The sequence below is a fragment of the Linepithema humile genome, chromosome 2, assembly GCF_040581485.1.
Source record: "Linepithema humile isolate Giens D197 chromosome 2, Lhum_UNIL_v1.0, whole genome shotgun sequence".
Lineage (NCBI taxonomy): Eukaryota > Metazoa > Arthropoda > Insecta > Hymenoptera > Formicidae > Linepithema > Linepithema humile.
The window spans coordinates 33,360,840-33,384,722 of NC_090129.1; the positions used below are offsets into that span (position 1 = coordinate 33,360,840).

Consider the following 23,883-nt stretch of genomic DNA (forward strand, 5'->3'; position numbering starts at 1 on the left):
GGTGTTGTTTAAATATTGCCATGACAATTGGAGCAGTGGCAAAAATTCTTTTATGACTAATACTTGTTGCTTGAGATACAATCAGAATCCTGTAATAAATCACATTAGGAATGAGTATAAAATATTAATAAAATCAAATTCTGTGATGTTTTAGCTTTCCCGCTATTTCCGCATTTACTAAGAGAAGATTTAAAAGCATAGACACTGTTTTGTTTTGTTCCCCAAAATAAAATTAATTTAACGATAAGTGCAATATACTGCACAATATTAAAGTTAAATTTTAATTATAATCTAATTTAGTCAAAGAAAGGTATTAGTAGGATGTAAAAATTGCATAAAACTAAAAAGGTAATGGATTATTGATAACAATATAATTTACAATAGCAGGATTTAAAAATGCTACAATTGCAAATGCGTTTGTTATTGCATAGATATAGGGAAAATTGGATTACCAATTTTACAGTTTATTCTTGGACGGTATCTGTTTGATATTTCCACAATATATTAACAATTATTATTTTGTCAACTTGATAAAAAAATACACAAAATACTGTTATAATATTAGGACACTGGAACTCTGTCCAGATCAAAATCGATTGCAACAAAAAATATATATATATCTTTATTTATTTGTTTATTTATTTATATTTATGTATAATAATCTATGCGGAGAATGGATCAGTATTGATAATTCTTTTTCTTGCAAAGCATATATGTACAACATATGTTTAGTTAGACTTTTTAATTTAATAAAGTATAAATTAAATACCACTGTCTTTTAGATCGTTTAGAAACCATTTGTTCATCGGATTGTGTATTTTATATATCTAACATTTTCAAAATTAAGTAACATAATATAAAATATGAGATAAAATCTAAAAAAATTTTTTTAAATTTTAAATAAAGTTTAATTTTTTTAAAACAATATGAGATAGAACTTAAACAAATTCTTCAAAATTTAAAAAAAAATTTCATTTAAAAAAAATACGGGAATTATAAATATTAGAATACAATAATTATTACATTGCACTATTATAAGAGAAGAATTGCAAGCTTACTGATCCTGTAAAAAATATATGCACTAAAAGTAATTAAAAGGAATTGACAAGCATTCATCCGGTATTAATTCTTTTGTTCTTATAAATTTTATAATTCTTTGTATTTCTAATTGTTTTAAATATTTCTTAATCTGTTTCTACTGGTTTTTATAAAAAAAAAAAACAGGGAACTTATAGTTAAAATAGAGATGAGAATTTTGTTTTATCGTTTGCAAAGACATTATTTTAGCATTATTCTATAGAAAAGAAATAAAAACGTTTAGAAAAACATAAACATATTAAAAATAGTAGAAGATAAGAAAATATGCAAAAATTTTGAAATAAATTTTGGATTTTGAGATTAAAAGAGTTAATTTCGCGAATAAATTCTTGTCAACCTTCTAATTCAGCCGGTTTTTTTTAAATACTCCACATAATCTAAAAAATGTACAATAATATCGATTGTATAAATGTTTGAAGCGCATATTTACCGTGGAAGAGATACTTCCTGTTGTACAATCGATCGTTTTGTAATAACATCCACAAGAGAGTGCACAAGAGAGCAATACACTCATACATAAAATACATCTTGCGTCTTGCGTTTACACATTTCTATTCACCGTAACAAAAAAGGGCACTTTTCAACATAAAAAACTATACAACACCGCGCCTTATGAAAATATTCTACTAAAAATACAATTTTCTGAACGAATGTGCGTGCATTATTAACACTCAACCACTAATTACTTCAATGCCATTTCTATAGCAGGATCACTACTTTTAATTTTGAGAATATTAAATTTTAATTGAATCTTATTAAAAGTATAAAAATAATATCAAACTTTACTTATATCTTTGTTCTACTTTATGATATAAAAAAAAGAAGTAGGAGATATTACAAAATAGAATAAAGAATACTTTTTGACATTATAGATTTTTATCAAATTAAGTTAACTTTCACTATATTGTAGTTGAGAATTAATTTTGACGCGTACATTAAGTGTTCGAATTGTTATAACTAAAATAAACGAAATAAATTTAAATTATTAAACTATTGTACAAATTTTGTTTAAATTATTGTCCAAATTGAACACGATTTTTTTAAGTAAAATGATTTTTTTTACAGTACAATTGTTTTATATGACATAAACCATAGTATTTTAAAATATATATAAAAATATCATGGTGGATATTTTTAAAGAATTATCAAAAGATGCAATATATCAATTGAAGCACCGCGCGCACGTGCACGCATACACACACATATACATACACATCCTAACTATTGAAAGTGTCCTGCGTTATCGCTATATTTCAAGCAGCAACCTTGAGAAAGAATGGAATGTGTTGCATCTTTTATGGTACACAGATAACATGAACATTATATTTTGTTAGCAATTATATGTACAAGACTTACAAATCACACCTAGTAAAAAATGACACAATCGTGTCTATTGCGCTTCGGTTTCGACTTGCTCTCCCTATAAAATCGATACGAGATCGACTCGCCTATTGTCGTCTGTCATTTATATACTCTCAAAAATTTCAAAATCCTAAAAACCAGTTCACAATTCCTGGCTTAAAGGCTCTATGGATTTATAAAAACTTTCAGATTTAAAAATCTCTAGATTTAGGAAGTTTTAAAATTTAAACATGTCGAGATCTTTAGATGCAAGAATATACAAAGTTGTAGAATTATGACTATTACAAAACAATTCTTTTATTCAACATTTTCAAATTTTGATTATCTAGAATCCTTTTAAAAAAGGGAAAAATATTAGATTTATAAATCCAAAAACTCAATTGCTTCTAGAAACCTTGCAGCCTAAGCCTTTGTAAATCCATGCATCTGTAAGACTCTACAGCTATAACAATCTATATTACTCGTATATATAAATATATATACACACAGAGATATTTCAGAAGTCACAGAGACATGTTTCACGGATCAAAAGAAGAAAATTATAGATAAGATTTATTGAAAATTTATATTATAGATTTTTTTGTCTCCGCATTTTGATAGATTCCTTTTGAAACACTCTGTATATATATACTCTCCAACATTTATATGTACATATATACCTATATATAAATGATTCTATATGTACACCTCGTGTATATGTATGTACATACGCACACATCCGTTTATACGCACACTCGCACACAAAATCATTTATCTATAAATATATATGTTTGTGTGTGTGTGTGTGTGATCTTGGTATTCCTTTCTTTTCGGAAACTCGAAAATCACAAAATTTTCGCATCACTAGATAAGACAGAACTTTAAATCAATCGCCACATGTTGAAAACATTTCATTGAATAATCTGCTTAATAAATAACGTACGAGCAGCTGCAAGTAATCCGCACTATTTATGTAAAAGAGGTAAACTAATTTACGTCGTGTTCCTATATACTCTTCGCAATCGTTAAACATCTCGATCTGCGTGTTGAGTTCGAAGCACGATAGATCTGAAAGAATCTCTAAATTAGGAATTAGTTCTAGCACTCGGACTTGTCCTCCTCGACGAGCTGCTGAGTGTCCTTGCCCGAGTCGATGGGCGTCGGGTCCAATTCCCTCCTCTTCAGATGCAACTGTGGAGGCTCTTTGTGCTGTATGCTGGAGGGCTTCATCTCCGCGGGCTGTACTTCGTACAAGTTGCTGGCACCAGTACCGTTCGTGGTGCCACTCTCCATATTCACTGCGTCGTACATTGGATTGCTGAAATCTCGGTTCTTATTGGTAACATCGTTTAGGTTGTATTCCACATCGAGAGGTTCCTGTAAACAAAATAATAATGCATAGAATAAAAAATAACAGAGAAATTTATTAAATAGAATTTCTTAATGTTTTTTATAGAGCTTAAAGATTTCCGTTGTAGTGAAGAAAACGTGTGTACATTCTGAAGTTCTAAACCTACCAAAATCTTATGATATAAGATTCTAAGCCATAAAAATGAATAAAATGTATATTTTAATATTCTCAAGACCATTTCACATTGTTTAAAATATAAGATTTCAATGCATCGTAATGAAGAAAATGTAAAATTCTAGACCTACCAACAATGAACTTTGACAATAAACTTTGCTTTTTTACAAGAGAAACAGGTATTCATGCTAATAAAGAACCTACCATCCTTTCGTGAGCTTCTGCACCAAACTCTACATTGCTGCCTTGGCGGAAGGAAACACTTTGAGCACCTGTGAGACTACCGAGGCCACCGGGCTTGCCGCTGTAAATAATGATAAATAATGATAAAATTTGTGAGCAAATCATTTTTATCGTGTATTATTATGTCTAAAATAATTATGCTTACAATGGTCGTTTCTTGAAAACCATGAAAATGGCGGCGGCGCAGAACAACATCAGCAGGCATACAACTATGGGAATAACTATAGCAGCGGTAGATCCACCCGCCCTCGTGGCGATCGCCGCCACTTCGCAGAATTCACCGTGGAAATCGTCGCGGCAGTTGCACGCCAGCTTCTCGTCCACTTCTTGACACCGTCCACCGTTTTGGCAACGACATATTCTGGGCGCCGGAAGAGGCCTCTCATTAGTGGCGTCGCAGTGTCTCTCGTTCTCAGCGAAAAGTCGCTGAAGCGTGCCGACGCTGTCTGAGCAGAGACAGCGATGACCGCCGGGGATCGTCACGCAAAGATGACTGCACTGGTCATTGTGGCAAGGATCTCTCAGGCTGATGTTATATCTCAGCTGATGATAGACCCTGACACCGCCGGGACTAGGCAGATTTTTGACAATAGTGTGCGGGACGCCTCTGCCGAACTTATCTTGTCGAACAAGTTCGCCTGTCTGCTTCGTCGTCCAATAAAGATTATTTTCAAAAACATCCAGTGCTATTGGTTTCCTGAGAGGTCTGCCCTTCAAAATGACTCTTCTGTTCGTGCCGGCCAGACTGATCGCCTCAATGGTGTCCAATTTGCTGTCGGACCAATAGAGCGTGTGCTCCATAGCGTAGTCAATGGTAAGCGCCGAAGGACTAGCGATCCGTTCCGTCACAAGCGACTTGCGCCTTTCACCATCCATCCAGGCTATCTCAATCTTCGGCTGATTACCCGCGTCCGCCCATACGAGCTCTCCTTGCTCAGGATCCACGACCACTGACGTTGGTTGCTCGAGATTCGTCGTAATTAAGCTGCGTCGGTACCTGCCATCCGATTTTGAAACCATAATTCGACCACGAGGTGTGGTGGTTGTTTGGTCCAGCTCGCTCCAATACAGATTGTCGGAGATCCAGTCTACCGCCAAACTCGTCGGCTTGGAATCAGCTGCGAAAATTAGTGTTAATTAATACCGTTGACATTACTCGCAAATATATGTAGATGTGAATGACGATTATATTATTACACTGTTAAATAGTGTGAAGTTTCAAAGATAAATACTCATTTAAAAAAAAATTCAAATTTTAATATCTTAAAATTTCAAGAAGCCAAAATGAATGAACAGAAAAATTGAATGATATGTACTCTTCATATTCAGGTCCTGTGCGTGTCCAATTTTTGCCTCGCCTTCCTTGGCTTTCACCATAAAGGACCGCTTGATAGTGTTGTCGTACGAGTCAATCCAGAAAACGTACTCCATTCGGGGATCAAAGTCGATAGCTTGCACTCTCTTTTCGTGATCTATCACGTCCATCTCTTCTCTTTTGTGCAGATCGTAGGCTCTAAGTTCCGGTCCGTTCGCGAACAGTACGACGACGTCGTCATCTTCGACGTGACACACACCGCTGTGGCTGTCTGACAATTGGAAACCTTGTCGGCAAGAGCAAGCGTACGTGCCGTTCAAGTTAGTGCAGATGTGGGAACATTGATGCTGGCCAGTCTGGCACTCATCGATGTCCACGCAATGTTTCCGATTCTCCTGCGAGATTATGTAACCAGGATAACAGGCGCAGATGTAGCCGCCGTCGGTAGTGTTGTGGCACTTTTGCGAGCAACCGCCGCGATCAATCTCCGAACAATGCTGATGATGATCTGAAAACGCAAGACAGCTGCTTTACAATTGCGGCCGCGATAGAGCGGAGGAACATGCGAAATAGTACTCACGGCATCCCAATTCGTCCGACAAATCGCCGCAATCGTCCGCGAGATCGCAGACTCTCAACCGATCGATGCATTTCTTGTTCGCGCAGGTGTATTCCAACGTCGAGTCGCACGGTCGAATCTGCTTCACGCACATCGTCATGTTGTTCTCGTCGGAACCGTCGCCGCAATTGTCGATCCCGTCGCATAATTGATACCTGGCGATACACTTGTGGTTGGCGCACTGGAATCGCCTGTGCGTGTCGCACTCGAAATTCGCTGCACAAATATAATAGCGTTACCTTTTTTTTTACCCCTGTTACGTAAAAATGTCACGTGTTCGCAATCAACTCACCACACATGGTTGGATTCTCGTCGGAATTGTCGCCGCAGTCATCAGTGCCGTCGCAAATATCAGTCAGCGAAACGCAGAGGTTATTGTTACATTGGAATCGCGACTGCGGACAATATCGTCCTCCAGGATATCTCGGCGGACAATTGATCTCATCACTCATATCGCGGCAATCTCGCGCGCCATCGCAACGAAGATACGGCGCGATACAATGACCACTGGTACATTGGAAGCTCTCATTCTGCGATACACAAAGAAGTTGAAACAAAATATAACAATGCAATACGAAATTCATTCACTTGCATCAGATTAAAATCTGTCATACGTTGTAATCCAATTGTAAAAACTATTATATAACATTAGAATTATTATATATGATATAATCGTGATTAAATGATAAATTAAATTGAGCATCTCGCGGATTTAATTCGCTTATACATTATGTATGCGTATGGTTTCAATTAATTAATATGATATTTAATGCACGCCGGTGCGTATGAATGTACGCGATCAAATTCGCTGCGAGTTGATCAATAGATATTTACCTTGCACACCCATCGATGGCATTCCTCCTCGTCGCTGTTGTCGCCGCAATCGTCCTCGCCGTCGCATCTCCATCTGGACGCGATGCACTTGCCATTTTTACACTTGAATTCAGACTCGGAACACTTGCGGTACTTGTCCTTGCACATTACGTCTGCCTCGTCACTGCCGTCCCCGCAGTCGTCGGCGAAGTCGCAGAGCCATTGTTTCGGCACGCATCGGTTATTGGCACACTTGAAGTCCATGTTGGGATCGCATTTCGGACAGTTCTCCGGACGTTCGTCAGAGCCGTCACGGCAGTCGTCCTTCCCGTCGCAGAACAGCCACTTCGGTATGCATCGATAGTTCGCGTGTCCTGGACACCGCTGCCATCCAGTCGTACAATTCTTCTGCCGGCACATGTACGCCGGCTCGTCGCTGTCATCTCCGCAGTCGTTGTCGGAATCGCACATCCAAAGCTTGGGAATGCATTTGCCATTCTTACAACTGAACTCGGTGCTCGGATCGCAGGCACGATTATCTAAAACAAATGTAAAAAATAGAAATTGAAAATTAAGGTCATCTTACCGATCGAAAATATTAATGTAATGTTATTGCTATACATATAATAAGCAATGATTGACGCGCGCAACACACAGATAGAAAGATACTCACGACAAATAGCAGGATCCTCATCGCTACCATCTTTACAGTCGGCATCTCCATCGCATTTCCAGGAATCGTGTATGCAACGACCATTGGATTTGCATTTAAACTCGAGCTCTCCACACTCGAGTTTGCACTTAGCTTCGTCGCTTTTGTCGCCGCAATCGTCAATCCCGTCACAAATTGTCACGCTCGGCGTACAATTTCCATTCGCGCACTGGAACACGCTTGGACGGCAGTTCCTTGGCGGACAGGTCGACGACTCGTCCGAACCATCCTTGCAATCCTTCTCTCCGTCGCATCTGCAATACAATTCTCATCGTAATTTCTCGTCCAGTTTTATTTGGCAGACAATGGAACGTAATTATATCTAAATGAAACTTTTCAATTATAGAAGTAAGTTAATAAGAGCCAAGACGTCCTGAAGACGTCTTTTTGCAAGAGAAAAATAGATGAGAAAATAAATATATCTCACCTCCAGTACCAAGGAATGCATTTCTCGTCGGGTGGTCCGCATCGATGCTGACCCGCGGTGCAATTCGCTATGCACGTCTTACCGTCCTTGTCCAGAATGAACTGATTCGGGCACTTGCACTTGTAAGAAGTGACTCCAGGCTGGCCGTATCCCTCGAGCAGATACGAGCTGGCGGGCGGCGCGATGAGACAGAGATGCGAACAGCCACCGTTGTTCTCCGCGCAGGGATTGTTGTAAGGCAGCTGCCGAAGAGGGTGATACGCGTGGATGTCGTAGGGCCGATGGGTGGTGTTGCGCAGCACTTGCAAGTGAGCACCGGAGAACTTTTCCGCCCTACTGATGGCCTTCAGATTCCAATCGGTCCAGTAAACGAAGTCGTCGAATACAGTGATGGCGAACACGTGCGGCACTGAAACGCCGGACAGGACGATCCGTCGATTGTGGCCTTCGAGATCGGCGAAGGCGATGTAGTCCAGATGGGCGTCGGCCCAGAAAATGCGATCGGTGAAGTAATCGATTGTGAGGGCATTCGGCCAAGCAATATCGTCCTCCCACGTCAGAATTCGAGTGAGATTGCTACCATCCATGCCCATCTTACCAATATACGCCTGAAGTTTCAAATATAATTTACAGATAAGCTTCTCCAACGTTGCTTAGTATTGTTTGCAAAAAAAAAAAAAAAAAAATAAAGCGTTTGATATTGGAAGATTTAAAAATGCTTGAAGTCTACCTGAAGATGCCAAGATGTGAAATACAAATATCCAGTGCCAGGGTGGACTGCAATCGCGCGTGGATCCGCTATTCCGATCTGCAAGGTTTTTCTGTTGGTGCCATCGAGCTCGGCGACGTCCAAGTGCTTCGCATGACGATCCAGCCAATATAATTTTCGACCAACCCAATCGATAGCGATTCCTTCCAGGCCTAAGCTATCATGACGGATAATCGGTTCCCTTTCGCCGCCATTCACCGGCGCTCTAAACAAAAAGTTCACTTATTTGTAACATTTGGAACAAAAATTAGTGCCATTAAATTTGACGCTTGATATTAAATCAAATCACTCAAGAATAAATACACCTATTATTCAACACATAAATTCAATCATAATTCATTTTTGTCTTATAGTAATTTATGTAGTGATAATTAAACGAGATAAGAGCTTGGCATACCTGTATATTGTTTTCGCGGTGACGTCGCAGAAGTACAGCATCTGCTGGGCATAATCAGCGTCCAGCGCAACGACGTTAACCAGGTCTTGATGCATCAGGCTGTAGTTGGACGCGTCGATCGACATGTTCCTGACGTAATACTTATTCGTGAATATAATCCATGGCTGAATATTGTCTTTGCGCTTGCACGTGTGCTCGTCAGCCTCTCTCTCGTACCAGCGGTAATTGCACTTGCAATAATATCCGCCGGGCGTGTTCTCGCACTGCTGGCTGCACACTTGGGGCGTCTCGATACACTCGTCGATGTCGTCGCAGGCCTTGCCGTCAGCTAACAGTTTGTAGCCGGCGTAACACTCGCAGTAGAAACTCGTCGGCGTGTCCACGCATTTGTGGCCGCACTGGTTCAGCTCGATACGAGCGCATTCGTCTATGTTGCAGTGCAACTCGTCGCTCTCATCGGCGCAGTCCGGTTCCTTGTTGCACACCAACTGCGAGTCGATGCACTTGCTGTTCGCGCACATGAAGTCTTTCGGATTTGGACACGTCGTGTTCCTTCCTTTAGACGCTGGAAAAACAACATTTTTCTCATTTAAAATGAACTAGCGCGGAGCGTCAAGAAGAAGAAACGAAGTTAAAGAAGAACAATATATATATTCACTTAGAACAGTTTGGATTTATCTAAAATCAGACGCTTTTCTCAATAATCGAATTAGATCGATCATTTTCCTCGCACGTTTTCGATACTTACGACATCCTACTTCGTCCGAATAGTCGCCACAATCATCTTGGCCATCACAGCGGAATTGCTTGCGTATGCATTTGAAGTTTTGGCAGGTGAATTCTTGACTGTTGCAATGCTTATACTGAGAGTTGCAGAACTTGCCCTCGTCACTACCATCGCCGCAATCGTTGTCGTGATCACACAGCCAGCTGCGATTCAGACATCGCCCGTTGTTGCAAGTGAACTGAGTGTCGGAGCAAGGCGTTGGTGCTGGACAGTGATGAAGAGTTACATTCTCATCAGCCCCGTCGACGCAATCCGGATCTCCATCGCACAACCATTTTTTCGGAATGCATTGAGCGCGATTCCACATCTTATTCGCGGTGCAAGTGAACTCCGTTTCTTCGTCACATTTTCTGTCGTCTAAAAATTTAATTAATTAATTGAGATATAATGGAAAATAGTTTACAACAAATTAAATGTAATATCGGAATGTTACAAATGTATTTGTAATTCGTTCATCCTCGTTTCAAATGCATTGTAAAGCTCCAATAAAAAATAAGTTAATGAATTTAATTAATCTTTGATTAAAAAATTAAATTGTCTTCGGAAGATGAATAAATGTGCAGTTAAAAGCTTACTGCATTGATGACGCTCATCTTCATCGGAGTTGTCCAAGCAATCGTTGTCTCCGTCGCAAATGTAAATTCTAGGAATACAGTTGCCGTTATCGCACGTAAACAAATCGCCGAAGCACGTTCTACCCTCAGATTGGCAATAACCGGGAGGCTCGTCGCTTCCATCTAAACAATCATCGTCTCCATCACAGTACCAAGTAGCTGGAATGCACCTGCAACAAACAATACATGTAGAAAAGAGAAATCTTGCAAAAGCGCTGTAATATTCTGCAATGCAATTTGTCAATCGTCTTTTTGGAAAAAAATCTAGTTATTACTTAAATTATTCATAAAATTTCACCTGTGATTGGGGCACCGGAAGCTGTTTTGGGGACAAGTTCTCTGAGCGCAATGCACCGGATTCTCGTCGCTGTTGTCGCCGCAATCGTTATCGCCGTCGCAGAGCCAGTAGGGTTCCACACAGATATTCGTCTTCTCGCACTTGAGATGATTCAGTGGACATGTGGTGTTGCGAGGACAGCGCTCGTGCGTTTCGTCGGAGGTGACGTTATCCTTGCAATCATTGATGCCGTTGCACACCTGCGATTGCGGGATGCAGCGATAGTTGGCGCAGGTGAACTCGCCTGACGCGCAAGGTGGATAAACGCAGCCTTCCTCGTCGCTACCGTCCCGACAGTCGTTCTCGTGATCGCACTTCCACGTTTTGAAGATACATCGGCCGTTGTTGCAGCGGAACTCGTTCGGGCTGCAGGAATGGTAAGCTGAAACACGCACAATTTCGGAAATTTATTAAAATTGCAATCTTATTTGAAGTGTGAGCTCATTCGAATTTATATATTTCTGTGCCACTCACAGCAGTAGCTGGTGTCCTCGTCGGAACCGTCGCCGCAATCGTCGTCGCCGTCGCACGCCCACATTCGAGAGATGCATCTGCCGTTTCTACAAGCGAACTTGCTCGAATCGCAAGTGACGTTCTTCGGCACGCACATTCTATCCTCATTCACCAGCCTGTGATTGTCGTCGCATTTGCACTCCGCGGAGCCATTCAGGCCTGGATGGCAGGACTGATCGCAGCCGCCGTTATTGATATTGCAAGGATTAACGCTGCACTGCTGTCTGGCTGCGGAGAAGACGTGAAGGTCACGCGGGGAATCCTCCAACCGCTTCACCAGCTCGATCTTGTCGGCCCCAGTGTGCTTCTCCGCTCGGTAAACTCCACGAAGCTGGAGATCCGTCCAATAGATATGCTCTCGGAAAACGGTGATGGCGAAGGGATAGATGGTGGCGCTAACCAGGATTTCTCTGTTTTTTCCCTCGAGATCCGAGCGTTCGATCTTCTCGCGCACGGCGTCGGTCCAGTACAGCATCCGATCTTCGTAATCGATCGCCAGACCGCTGGGCTGCGAAAGATCCTTGTCGATGATGGCGCGCTTCAGAGATCCCGCCATAGTGGTCTTGAAGATCTTGCCGGATGTTCCGAAGCGACCCCAGTCCGTGAAGTAAAGCGAACCATTGCAGGGATCCACGACGATGGCGCGCGGGCGATCCACGCGTGCAATCATCACCAAGTTCGATCCGTCGATGTCCATCGCGTAGATGCTGTTGTTGGACGAATCTGTCCAGTACACCTTCTTCTGCGTCCAGTCGTACGAGATGCCTTCGGGGTTAATTCCTTTGCTGATCAATGTGTGTAAATCGGAGGAGGACGGTCGATCCGCCGGCGTCCACGCGATTTTCGCCCAAGGACGGATCTGAGTGAACAGCAGCTTCTTGTCTTGATAATCGAAATCCACTCCGACTACGTTTGTCAGGTTTCCAATGGGCGCGAAGGGCACGTTGGTGTTGTGCGGATCCAGATTAATGGCGCGAATCTCGGTTCGCGTGGCGAAGACCAAGTATTCCTCGACATTGTCACAGGTGGTACCGTCAGCGGAAAGTTTACCTATCGCGCAATCGCAAGTGAACGATTTGGGATTGTCCTTCGGAAAAGCGAAGCACAGCTGAGAGCAACCGCCATTGTGCGGTATAACCTAAAAACAAAAAAAAATAGAAAATCTTTATCTTCGTTAAAAGTAATCGTAAATTTATTTTAGTTTTATTTCCTCGGATGAAAAATTGCGTATATTGAAACAAACTGACTACCTGCGAGCAAGGATTTGTAGAATCTGCTGGTTGGCTGCTTTGATCGAAAATAACGATGTCTCTGAGTTTTTGCAGATTCGTTCGGACGGGAATGGGAAGACTGGTGTTGCCGCTGAGCTTGTTCGCCTTAAAGACGGTGGCCAGATTGCGATCCACCCAGTAGACATCTCCGCCAAAAATGGCGACGCCCATCGGATTTGGCAGATTTCTGCGGATAATTTCCCGATTTCCGCCGGTGTACGACACTTTCTGAATGGTATCCAACTTTGAGTCCACCCAATAAATGTCGTGTGTCGCAAGATCGATTGTGAGATCGCGCGGTGTGCTGATACCGGACGTTACAATCGGAGACCAGTTGCTGCCGTCGAGGAAAGCTTTGCCTATTCGAGGATACTGTCCGTAATCGATCCAATACAGGTATCGCTTGATCGGATTAACGGCTAGCTCGCGGGGAGCGTCCGTCGTTGTCTTCACGAGCACTTTTCGGTTCGAGCCGTCTAACCGGCAGACCTCCACGTAATTGTCATGGGGGAAGACATTGGCAAAATACAAGTTTCCTGCGATCCAATCTATAGCTAAACCGCGAATTCCATTGGAGCCAATTCCCTGTTTGACTACTTGTTGCAGTTCTGTGCCGTTGGGTCGTATTCTGAAATATAAATTCATTTTATTCTTAATAAATTTATACCTTTTATTACATACAAATTTTACTTACAGAAATTTATATTATTTCAATTGTTATATCGCGTCTTTCCGAAGAAATAGTAAATCTCTGAAGAATTTAACATCCGCCAGTAATAGTTTTTTTTTCTCTCACCTAAAGATACCGTTCCAGATGCCTCGGTTGAATTCCACCCAATATATCCAATTGCCCGCGTAATGCACGTCCACGTGGAGAATGTGATGGCCAATTCCGGCAATGGGTACCATGGCTTCCTTCGAATCCTTGAGACTGTAACCTCTGGCAACGTCCAGCTGAGTTACCACCGCAAAGGTCTTGTATGGTTCGCATTTGGTGTCGCTAACTTTCTTATATTCCATTCCGCAAGCGCAAACGCGAGTGCCGCCGGATGCGGGCAGGCAGATCTGCTCGCACTCACCGTTGTTGTTGAGACAAGGGTGAGATCCAGTGGCGCGCTTCTTATAAATGGTCAGGGTGCGAAGCTCGGAGTCGTTATCGACGATGATGGTTGGGTTTTCGCCATTCGGTAAATCGACACGCTCAATTTTATCGTAAAGCGGATCCAAGTAGTACAAACGAGACTCGTGGATAGCTAATGCTTTCGGTAATGCCATGTTATTCGCCGCGGTGAGAATAGTGTGGACGTTCAGGCCGTCCGTCGACATGGCCTTGACGAAAGCCGGATTCTGGCAAGAGAAGTACAGCGTTTTGCTGGGGATATCGATGGTTATTGCCTCGGGACGCTCCAAGTTCTCTATGAGGATCAACGGATTGGTGCCGTCCATGTTCACCCGTCCAATTTTCTGCGGCACTCCGAAGCCTCCTTCATCCACCCAAAATACCTGGCCGTCGATAGGATCCACGCACATCGCCTTCGGCTTAGCGACCGATGTCCGGTTGCCGTCGTTCGCCAAAACAATCGTACGATATCTCGTCTTGCCGTCCAGTTTGATGGCCTCGATGTTGGACGCGAATTTATTGCCAATAAACAGATTGCGACCGAGCCAATCCAGCGCCATAGTGGATGGTGAGCCAACGATGCCGGTATCGCCGCTCGGGTTGGGGAACTCCGTTCGATTACCACCGTTGTAGGGAATGGTATAAATTGTGCCGTTCTCGTCATCGCCATCTTTACCTAACGTGATTAATAAATAAATAAATAATTAATAAATAATTTTAATAAAATCGTCTAAATGTCTTAAAAGTTTAAGAACAATTTTAAATCCTTGAAAATTTACATCTCAGAATTTTTGAAGCAACTAAATTTTAATTTAAATCTTTAAAAAAATTTCTAAACTAGAATAAAAGAGAGAATATTTTGAATTACCTTGCAACCAATAAATGATACGATTCTTCCTATCATAATCGATGAACCTTCCGCCTTCCACGCTAACAATAGGTGTAATGTATCCAGCTTTGGTTTCTCCGGGCGTCAAGGAAATGTCAACAATCTGAGAGCCTCGGAGTACCATTAAGTACGGCGTCTCTTCTTCCGCGCAACGTCCGTTAGGCAACAACTTAAATCCAACCTAAGAACAAATAATAAAAAAATATTGTACGCTTTCCGTTTACATTATTGATCGGTTGCTGTTTTCAGCATTTATTTCCAGTTATTTTTTTTTATATTGCATGTATTTAAATAAAAGTGAATAATTTGGTCAATATTTAGTAACATTTATTAAAAAGAGAGAAAAAAAATACTAGAACAAAAATGGAATAAAAATATACATATACTAACAATCTTTAGAATAAATAAATAATTGACCATCTGTAGCAATCTATTTAACAAAGTACGCATTCGTCAAAACATGAGATGACTTGTAATCGACAATGTTTGGCTCGTAAAACTCAAGTTTTCTCGTCAACAAACCAAATTTTCTATCTCTCACGACTGCTTACCTGGCATTTACAGCTGTATCCCGTTGCACTACTGGGCGACAAGAGGCAGAGATGTTCGCACGACGCGTTAGCGCAGGGATTCGCAGTAATTGGCTGCAATACCGCATGATGTACGTGTATGGAAAGAGGTTGCGAAATTAAATGCGAGACCACCGTCTGATTGGAGCCTTTAAACTTGTGCGCGGAGAGCACCCGATTGAGTTGTCTGTCGGTCCAATACATCGTATCCTCAAAAAGCGTAAGCGAGTGGGGATGCAAAAGATAGTGCGAGCTGGCTAGAACTTGAATCCTGCTGCTGCCGTCATAGAGACAAGTGTCGATGAAGTCTAACTTGCTGTCTGCAAAGTATATCCTTCGATTCGCCACGTCCAAGGCCAGACCGTTCGGCCAATAGATTTTGGTGCTGATGATAGTTGACCGGTTCGTGCCGTCCATTCCGATTCGTTCGATTCTCGGATTCTCGCCCCAGTCGGTCCAGAAGAGCCATCTGGTGCCCGGACTAGGGTCCAAGCACATTCCACGGGGCTGCGTGATATTTTCCTTGACAAGAATCATCCGTCCAGCTCCAGTCTCCTTAGCTACCTCAATTGTATTCAGCTTCGAGTCCAGCCAATAGAGATTCTGACCGATCCAATCGTAGGCGAGACCTTCCACCAGATCCAAGCCGGTGCTGATGATGTCTTGAGGATCGCTGCCGCGATCCAATCGCGAGATCCGCTTCAGTTTCATGTCGGACCAGAAAATAGTGCCAGTGTGCATGTTACTGGCGGTCGCCACGACGTTCTCAACGTTAATCGGGACTCGCTCCAACGCTTGATCCTGAAGATCAGCCACCAAAATCGTGTGTCTGTTGGAAATAATTAGGAACGCGGCGGTGTGATTGAACGCCTTGCACGTGTGTTTGTCCTTCTCCAACGTGTAACCGTCCACGCACGTGCAGTAGTAACTGCCCTTTGTGTTCAGGCAGGTTTGCGAGCATCTGCCAGGCGGATCGCATTCGTTCATATCTTTGCACGTGAAGTCGTCTTCGAGCTCTTCGCCGGGCGGGCAAGTACACTGTGCGCCGAACGGAGTTTGAATGCAAGCGTTCGTGCACAGTCCACCTTGGTGGCTGCATTCAGCAAGATCGCAGCCGGGCCCTTCGTCCGCCCCGTTCGGACAGTCAAACTTGCCGTCGCATACACTGGTTGTATTCACACAACGATTCGTTACATTCGGACACTTCCACTGCTGAGACTCACATTTGAACACAGGAGGCCCGCACGCGTGCAGCGTGGTATCTTCATCAGAGCCATCCCCGCAGTCGTCTTTGCCGTCACAGATGTACGCCTTAAATACGCACTTCTCATTGCGGCATCTGAAACATACGTATCGATAAATTAGAAATATATTAAACATATCGAGAAATCGCGAACAAGAATAGGATGAATATAAATTTGTTTACATTATTTAATTGCGACAAACCTGAAGAATCCAGTTTGACAATCGATTTCCCCGCAGGCCCCTTCCGGTTCGTCGGACTTGTCCGGGCAATCCGCGGTGCCGTCGCAATACCAGCTTCTCGGTATGCAAATGGACGAACTAACGCATTGGAACTGCTTGTCGGTGTTGCACTGATCCGGCGCTAATGATGGACAGCCTACCTCGTCGGAGCCGTCGTTGCAGTCACTGATACCGTCGCACTTATACGACGCTAAAACGCACATCTTCTTATCCGCGCATGTGAATTGAGTACTGAGACAAGTAACCGGTGGACAATCCATCTCGTCCTGCTGATCGAAGCAATCACTATCACCGTCGCACACCCAGGATTGGGGTATGCAATGCCCTGAACGCGGACACGTGAACTGGAAATACGAGCAAGTTTTCGCCGCGCAGAACTCGCCCTCGTCGGAGCTGTCGCCGCAGTCGTTTTCCGAATCGCACTTCCACGTTGCAGGGATGCAGCGATTGTTGGCGCAGGCGAACTGATTAGCGTTGCAGGTCACATTCGGACAGCCCACCTCATCGCTGTAATCGCCGCAATCGTTTTCGGAATCGCAGTGGAATGTCATCGGCACACAGCGACCGGATTTGCATTGGAACTCGTTCGCACTGCATGTCGGTTTTGTGCAATTTTGCATTTCGTCGCTGTTGTCCAGGCAATCGTTCTCGCCGTCACATACCCAGGATTTCGGAACACACCTGAAAATGAATTAAAAGTTAAATTGTTCGAATTCGTCAGCAAAAGTATCAAACATAAACTGATAATATACTGATTAGAAGATTATTAATATTTCATGTTTAAAAAAATGTTAAAAAGCAGAAAATTGTAATTTAATTCAAATTTGAGTAACATACATTTTTTCTTCTTTTAAATTTTTTAGGTTTTAAAATATATATTGTAAGCAATTAGCCTAAATTATTAATACAAAAAATCACATCGCACCTCTGATTTGCGCAAGTGAAGTCCCAAGTGTGCGGGCAAGCCTGCAAGGGTGGTTCTCCATCAGGATCCGCCGCGCAACTCCTGCCGTTGCCCTGAAGACGTTCTCCGTAGGGACATCCGCACACCTGAGTGAGCTTCGGCACCGGTTGCAAGCCGGGGAACGTGACAACGTCGGAGCGTGAAGAGTTATCCGGAATGGCGAAGCAGAGCTTCTCGCAGCCACCATTGTTGATAGTGCAAGGATGATTAATTGCCGATATTTGAATATCGCGGCTGAACACTTTCACGCCGTAAAGTCTATTAGTAGCGGGTTCGCGGACCAAAATAACTTCTTGCTCGCCGGACTCTTTGTGCAGTCGAATGATAGCGTCGAGGCGCCAATCAGTGATGTACATCCAGTTTTCGTGAATGGCAATGGAAAACGGATGTCGGATTAATCTGGAATTCACCGTTTGCACGTCCGTACCATCCAAGTTGGAGTGTTGCACGTGATCTAGCAGAGCGTCGCACCAATATAATCGGTCTTTCTGAAAATCGATCGCCAGCCCGTTTGGCCAACCCAGAGTTAGGTTCTTAAAAACGACCAGGTTGGAGCCATCGGCGTGAGCTCGGCTGATGTTGGCCGGACGATCCCATTCAGAGAAGAAGATGTAACCGTGATTCGGATGAATCACGATCGCGCGAGGACGCTTTAGATTTTTTAATAATGTCCGCCGATATGTCACATTCCGAGTGCTGAGCACGTTCAAAGTACCTGAAATAATAAATAAAATTCAGGTCGGATTAAACATGAATCATGTTGTCCCAACAAATATTTGTTTTTAAGACCTACAATTTGTCGTCTTTCTATTAATTATTGAAAGTTTAATAAAAGAATATTTTTTACGAATGTTCTGAATTGTTGGAACGATAATGAAACATATCTACAATAGATGAAGCTCTAAATTTTCTGCTTTAGGTCTTTTATATTACAAATTAATAGAATTAGTATCTCACGGAACCGATGAGATTCCTCCGTCAACAAACCTTTACGTGAATCAATGTAGTACAAGTTCTTCGCAGCCCAATCGACTGCCAGTCCTTCCACTCCTTCATTCTGGCTAGCTAACACAATCTCCCGTCCGGTCGCGTTTTGGTGTACCCTGTATATGACATCCTGAAGAACGTCGCTGTAATAGATATACTGATCGTGTGCGTCATAGTCCAATCCAACGAAGCGCGCCCGTCTCGATACCACCGGCAGGATAGCGTCGCTAAAGCCTTCCATTACAGGATTGAGTACGCGGCCTTTAATAAACCTCTGCTGGGAATACATAAGAAACTCCCGCACCAGGTTGCAGTTCCTCATGTCGCTCGCCAGCCGCCATCCGATATGGCAAGCGCAGCGATAACCCAATCGATTAATCTGATCGCTGGAGGCAGTAACAATGCACATGTGCTGACAACCGCCATTATTATTACCGCAAGGATTAGAAACGGCAAGCTGCGAGAGTGGATGCAAGGCTTTTATAGCTTTGGCGTCGCGTACCTTAAAGAAGAATTATTTATATCATAAAATATCTCACAATGTGAGCCTAAATGCAAATTTTTTTATGTGTTTATCTATTTTTTTTTAACAAGTACAAACAAATGAAAATAGTTATTAACTCGAATAACACTGAATGTAGTATCTTTGATTGTCAGCACTTAATTGAGGAGAAAGTCAATTGGTCAAATGGCAGTTGAAGTTAATTAAAACGACTTTCACTTTTATTTTTAAGTGTATTCTAAACAAACTCATTGAAGTGTTTAATCTTTCGAAAATTGAGTAATATTTTATTTTATTCATATTATGTTCGACATCCGAGCATAGTTAAATTATACAAGATATAAAATCTAATAATATATTTTAATATGTTATAATAAAATTCAATTTTTCGAGATAACAAACTTTATACTTTATCATCGAGAGAAAATATTGCATTTATAGTGCAAAAGATTAATTATTCGTACCTTGAATACGCTTTGGATGGAATAATCTCCCTGAGTTTTATCGACGCTCATGACGGCTTGCTTGGTGCCGTCCGTCCAATATATCCTATTCTCGAAGAGGGTAAGTCTGATTGGGGATGGCACTTGAGAACCTCTAAGAATCATAATTCTGTGGTGACCTTTATAATCCGCCGTCTCGATGTAATCTAACAGAGAGTCACACCAGTAGATCCTTTTGGCAATGATATCCACAGCCACGCCGGAGACCTTGTATGCCGCTTCGGAAACCACGGGGAACGCGTTAGTGCCGTCCATGTTGGCACGAAGTACCTGCTTGCTGTCGGCGATGAACAGCAAGCCCCTCGTAGGGTCCAGCGCGATGTCGGCTGGGCTGGTGAGATTGGAGCCGACGACTATTCCGTGATAACGGCCGTCCAACTCGAATACGTCCACCTTCTGCACGATGGAGTCGGCCACGTAGAGCTTATCGCCGACCCAATCCACGGCGATCGACACTGGTCCCCAGGAGCCTGCCATGCTGATGTCCACCTTGGGCAGCGCGTCGGTGGTAAGCGAGTTGAGAGACTGCGAGTGCACCTTCCGCGTCTTCATGTCACTCCAAAAGAGCAAATTCCGCGAGTACAGATAATCTATCCCGCTAGCGCCGGTGGTGTTCGCGATTATCCTGCGATCTTCGCCGATCGCGCTCAACCGCCACACCGCGCGATCCTGCGCAAGCAGAAGCTCCAACGACGAAATGTTCTGGGCGCGGCACTTGTTTCGCCCGTGAAGAGTGTAACCGGGCGCGCAGTGACAAATGTACGAGCCGTCGATGTTCTCGCACAACTGCTCGCAGAAGCCCCACTCGGAACACTCGTCTCGATCTACGCAAGAACAGATTCTATTAGACGATTGGGAGAAATTTACAAACAGATTCAGCTAATAAACAAACTTTCGAATGTAGTATTATACTTGATTTATAATTGTCTTCTTAGAATTAGCGCTTTTATTATGCGGCGGCTTTGATCATGCGGTGAAATATCATACGCTGGCCTAGTGTCTACCGACCTAGTGAAACCTTAGACCTGCGATTACTATTCCTCGAAAGGAAATGCGACTGTCGAGCGAGTCATTTCGTCATCGGCATATTATAAAGAATTATATTATTGTAAACTATCGGTGGATACGATTGTTAGCTAGCGGCGAATAGTTATTATAATAAGATTTAGCGGCATCTTTGATGTAAAGGTATATAAATCGGGATCCCGACGAAGTCGAGCAGTCGAGAAAAAGATCTTGACACTACGAAAGATTAAAGTTGTATATTCTATAAAGTTTGAGTCCTTAGTCTTTATTTATTCTCGCACTCACTACAGTAGAGTAGCGCTACCGTATTTAGGCTATTGCTACAGTTTTATTAAAAGCGGGATTGATTTAGTTCAGTCCGTCCAGAAGAGAAGCGCTACCGCACTTAGGCTTCTACACGAACAATATTGTTTTACTCAGAAATCAGCAATTGTTAATGTGGCGGCATACCGCCACACCGCTGCACTGAAGCGGCATAGTACGCCGCGGCGCCGCTACGCGCCGCAGGGCCTCAACCAAGTTCTGAGCCTACAGATACACCACCAGGTTGCGCAGGCGGTGTAAGGCCCTCTCGCGATCGAGAATCGATCGACGCTGTATAAAAGAGCGTCGACGCAAGCTTTTCTTCACTCAATCGCTTCAAGGCGAGCTCTTAATAAAGGGCCCTTGAACGGAGTCACAGCTCTGCTTCGAAGAGCGCAACCAGCGATTAGTTCGCTACAAGTCTTCTCGACTTTTCACAGTGCCTGGGAAGGCACGGAAGCGAAAGACTCAGTCCCAGCTCCGACCGCACACCTCACGGAGGGATGTGCATCTACGGTCAGCTGACGCACCAGCATCGCCGTCGCCACCACGGACTCTACAGTGGAAATTAATTCCCCTAGAGTTCTGTGCCCGGTTGACTCGGCTCCCACGGGACACTCACGTACCAGGGGACATCCGAATGCGAAGGCCTCTCTCTCCTCGGCCCGCAGAACGAACTGCGCCACAGAGAGCCGGACGGTCGCAGCGCATGGCACACCGGAGACATACTCCATCGCAACGCAAACCTCGCCGCCTAGGGCTTGCTCACAGAGCAACTACCATGCAGAGGATCACTTCCCGCACGGAATACTTCCGGCATATGGGAAAGGGATGCAACGTGCACCCTCGCAAGAATCGTCCTTTTTAGGACCCAATTCAAATCACGCAGACGCGGCCGGTAATGTCTTACCGCGCCCGTCAATTTTTGTTCTAACTTCTCGGCCTTACACATTTGCCGAGAAAGCGCCTTTGGCGCAATAAACGCTCAAACACAATATAGCATAATAACTTGTACATACTTCTCTGACAAAGAAAGTAAATTATATATTTTCTAATAAATTGGTTCTCACAATTTCTCACCAGTTCGAACACATCCTAAAGGACGTTACGCCCATAGTTAATATACTAAAAGTTTAGATATATAGAGATTAAGCTCACCGATGCAAGTTCGCGAATCGTTCGCAAGGATTCTTCCCTCAGGACAATAACAAGCTCCTCCGGTGGGCGACGCTTGACACTTGTGTTGACAGCCAAGCGAGCCGCACATACTCGTTGCTAACACGATAAAAAAGTTTGATATTTTTTTTACATAATGTATTGTATTAATAATATTATTCAATGCAAATTAACCCTTCAGGTTTGATATTGGCAAAAGATACAAACACACTTACAACATGCCGCTTCCTCATCCGCCCCATCCTCGCAATCCTGCTTTTCATCGCACAGCTGAGATCGATTGATGCACAATGGCTTCCCATCTGGCGCACCCTTTGGACACATAAATTTGTTCCCCGGACAAACTGTCATCGTGCAGGCCTTCTCGTCGGAACCATCCTGACAATCTTTATAACCATCGCAGTGATACGCTATAGGAATGCAGAGCGCATTGGCGCATCGGAACTGGTCGCTGGTGCAAGGCGGAAAATCTGTACATCATCGAAGTCTCTTAATAGCGTTACTTGTGCGATTAGTTTAACATAAATTAAAATGTACAATTTAATAGAAAAAATAAATTAAGAAATTTCTCGCATGCTACAGTTTTAATTTTGTTATAAATCCGTAATTTATGTATGTTAAAAGATATTTCTCGATAATTTAACAAAATTCAAATAGAAAAAATTAACAGAAATAAAAAAAATAAAATCATGCATTTATGTAAACTTTATCCACTTAAAAACAAGGATGAAAATACTAGAGAAAGTTAAAAAGTAGAGACTTCTTCAATTCTCAAATCAATGGAAAATGTCCTTTTTGCTTTTTGACAGTTCCATTGTCAAAAATTGTAAAAGAAATAAATCACAAAACATTAAACAAATGTACTGTAAAAAAAAACCACGAACTCACTGCAATGTTCCTCGTCGCTATTGTCACCACAATCATCCCTGTGATTGCATCTCGCACTCTGCTCGATGCAGCGTTGCGTAGTGTTGCATCTGAATTGGTCCAATCGACAGGCCGGCTTTAGATTATTTTCGCATCTCTCCTCATCCCTGCCGTTCCGGCAGTCTAGGTAACCGTCGCACTTCTTCTCTTTGGGTATGCAAAGTTCTGGTGTGGTTCCGACGCATCTGAAGTCGTCCGGCTGGCACTTTCTGTACGCTACAACAGACGCCGAGTTTTTGTCATTTCTTCTTCTGAACTTTATTATGTAATAAAAAACATACGCACGTAAGCAATGCAAAGACTGCTTAATACTTGAATTAATATTATATTAATTTTGATTAATTTTCTGTATAAAATTATATTTATTTTTGAAGATATTTAGCGATTAAAAATAATTATGCTGTATTGTGAACATTGTAGAATCTGTAAAGAATTAAAGCGTTAAATATATGTATTGTAGTATGCCTTTTGCAATATTACTGATAAAAGTATCTTCAACAATGCACGTGACAAATAGAGTAGCACGTGTCACTTTTACATAACGAATGCCAAAGATAATTTAAAAATGATCACGCTTCTGGGTGCAAATGGTGTCGCGTGATAACTCGCATTAGCTGCACATAATGTACAACCGTATCTTGAAGATCACTT

The 23,883-nt window shown here is 42.7% G+C and overlaps 1 protein-coding gene across 1 annotated transcript in view; it reads right to left on the reverse strand.

The window, feature by feature from the left end:
* Positions 1–349: 349 nt before the first annotated feature.
* The window catches only part of mgl (megalin), a 42,647-nt gene continuing 19,113 nt past the window's right edge, over positions 350–23,883 (reverse strand). Inside the window, exons 4-29 of the mRNA XM_012371445.2 lie at positions 23,194–23,448; positions 22,521–22,775; positions 22,288–22,404; positions 19,762–20,624; positions 18,796–19,297; positions 17,770–18,523; positions 16,806–17,525; positions 15,342–16,698; positions 14,770–14,971; positions 13,578–14,577; positions 12,761–13,409; positions 11,472–12,648; positions 10,959–11,379; positions 10,622–10,830; positions 10,008–10,403; positions 9,260–9,824; positions 8,824–9,067; positions 8,094–8,701; positions 7,628–7,920; positions 6,976–7,493; positions 6,434–6,671; positions 6,103–6,357; positions 5,524–6,030; positions 4,353–5,325; positions 4,169–4,268; positions 350–3,816 (exon numbers count right to left, since the gene is read on the reverse strand). Of these exons, the coding sequence (XP_012226868.1) occupies positions 3,538–3,816; positions 4,169–4,268; positions 4,353–5,325; positions 5,524–6,030; positions 6,103–6,357; positions 6,434–6,671; positions 6,976–7,493; positions 7,628–7,920; positions 8,094–8,701; positions 8,824–9,067; positions 9,260–9,824; positions 10,008–10,403; positions 10,622–10,830; positions 10,959–11,379; positions 11,472–12,648; positions 12,761–13,409; positions 13,578–14,577; positions 14,770–14,971; positions 15,342–16,698; positions 16,806–17,525; positions 17,770–18,523; positions 18,796–19,297; positions 19,762–20,624; positions 22,288–22,404; positions 22,521–22,775; positions 23,194–23,448 (13,457 nt within the window). The 3' untranslated portion in view covers positions 350–3,537. The remainder of the gene's footprint in view (positions 3,817–4,168; positions 4,269–4,352; positions 5,326–5,523; positions 6,031–6,102; positions 6,358–6,433; positions 6,672–6,975; positions 7,494–7,627; positions 7,921–8,093; positions 8,702–8,823; positions 9,068–9,259; positions 9,825–10,007; positions 10,404–10,621; positions 10,831–10,958; positions 11,380–11,471; positions 12,649–12,760; positions 13,410–13,577; positions 14,578–14,769; positions 14,972–15,341; positions 16,699–16,805; positions 17,526–17,769; positions 18,524–18,795; positions 19,298–19,761; positions 20,625–22,287; positions 22,405–22,520; positions 22,776–23,193; positions 23,449–23,883) is intronic.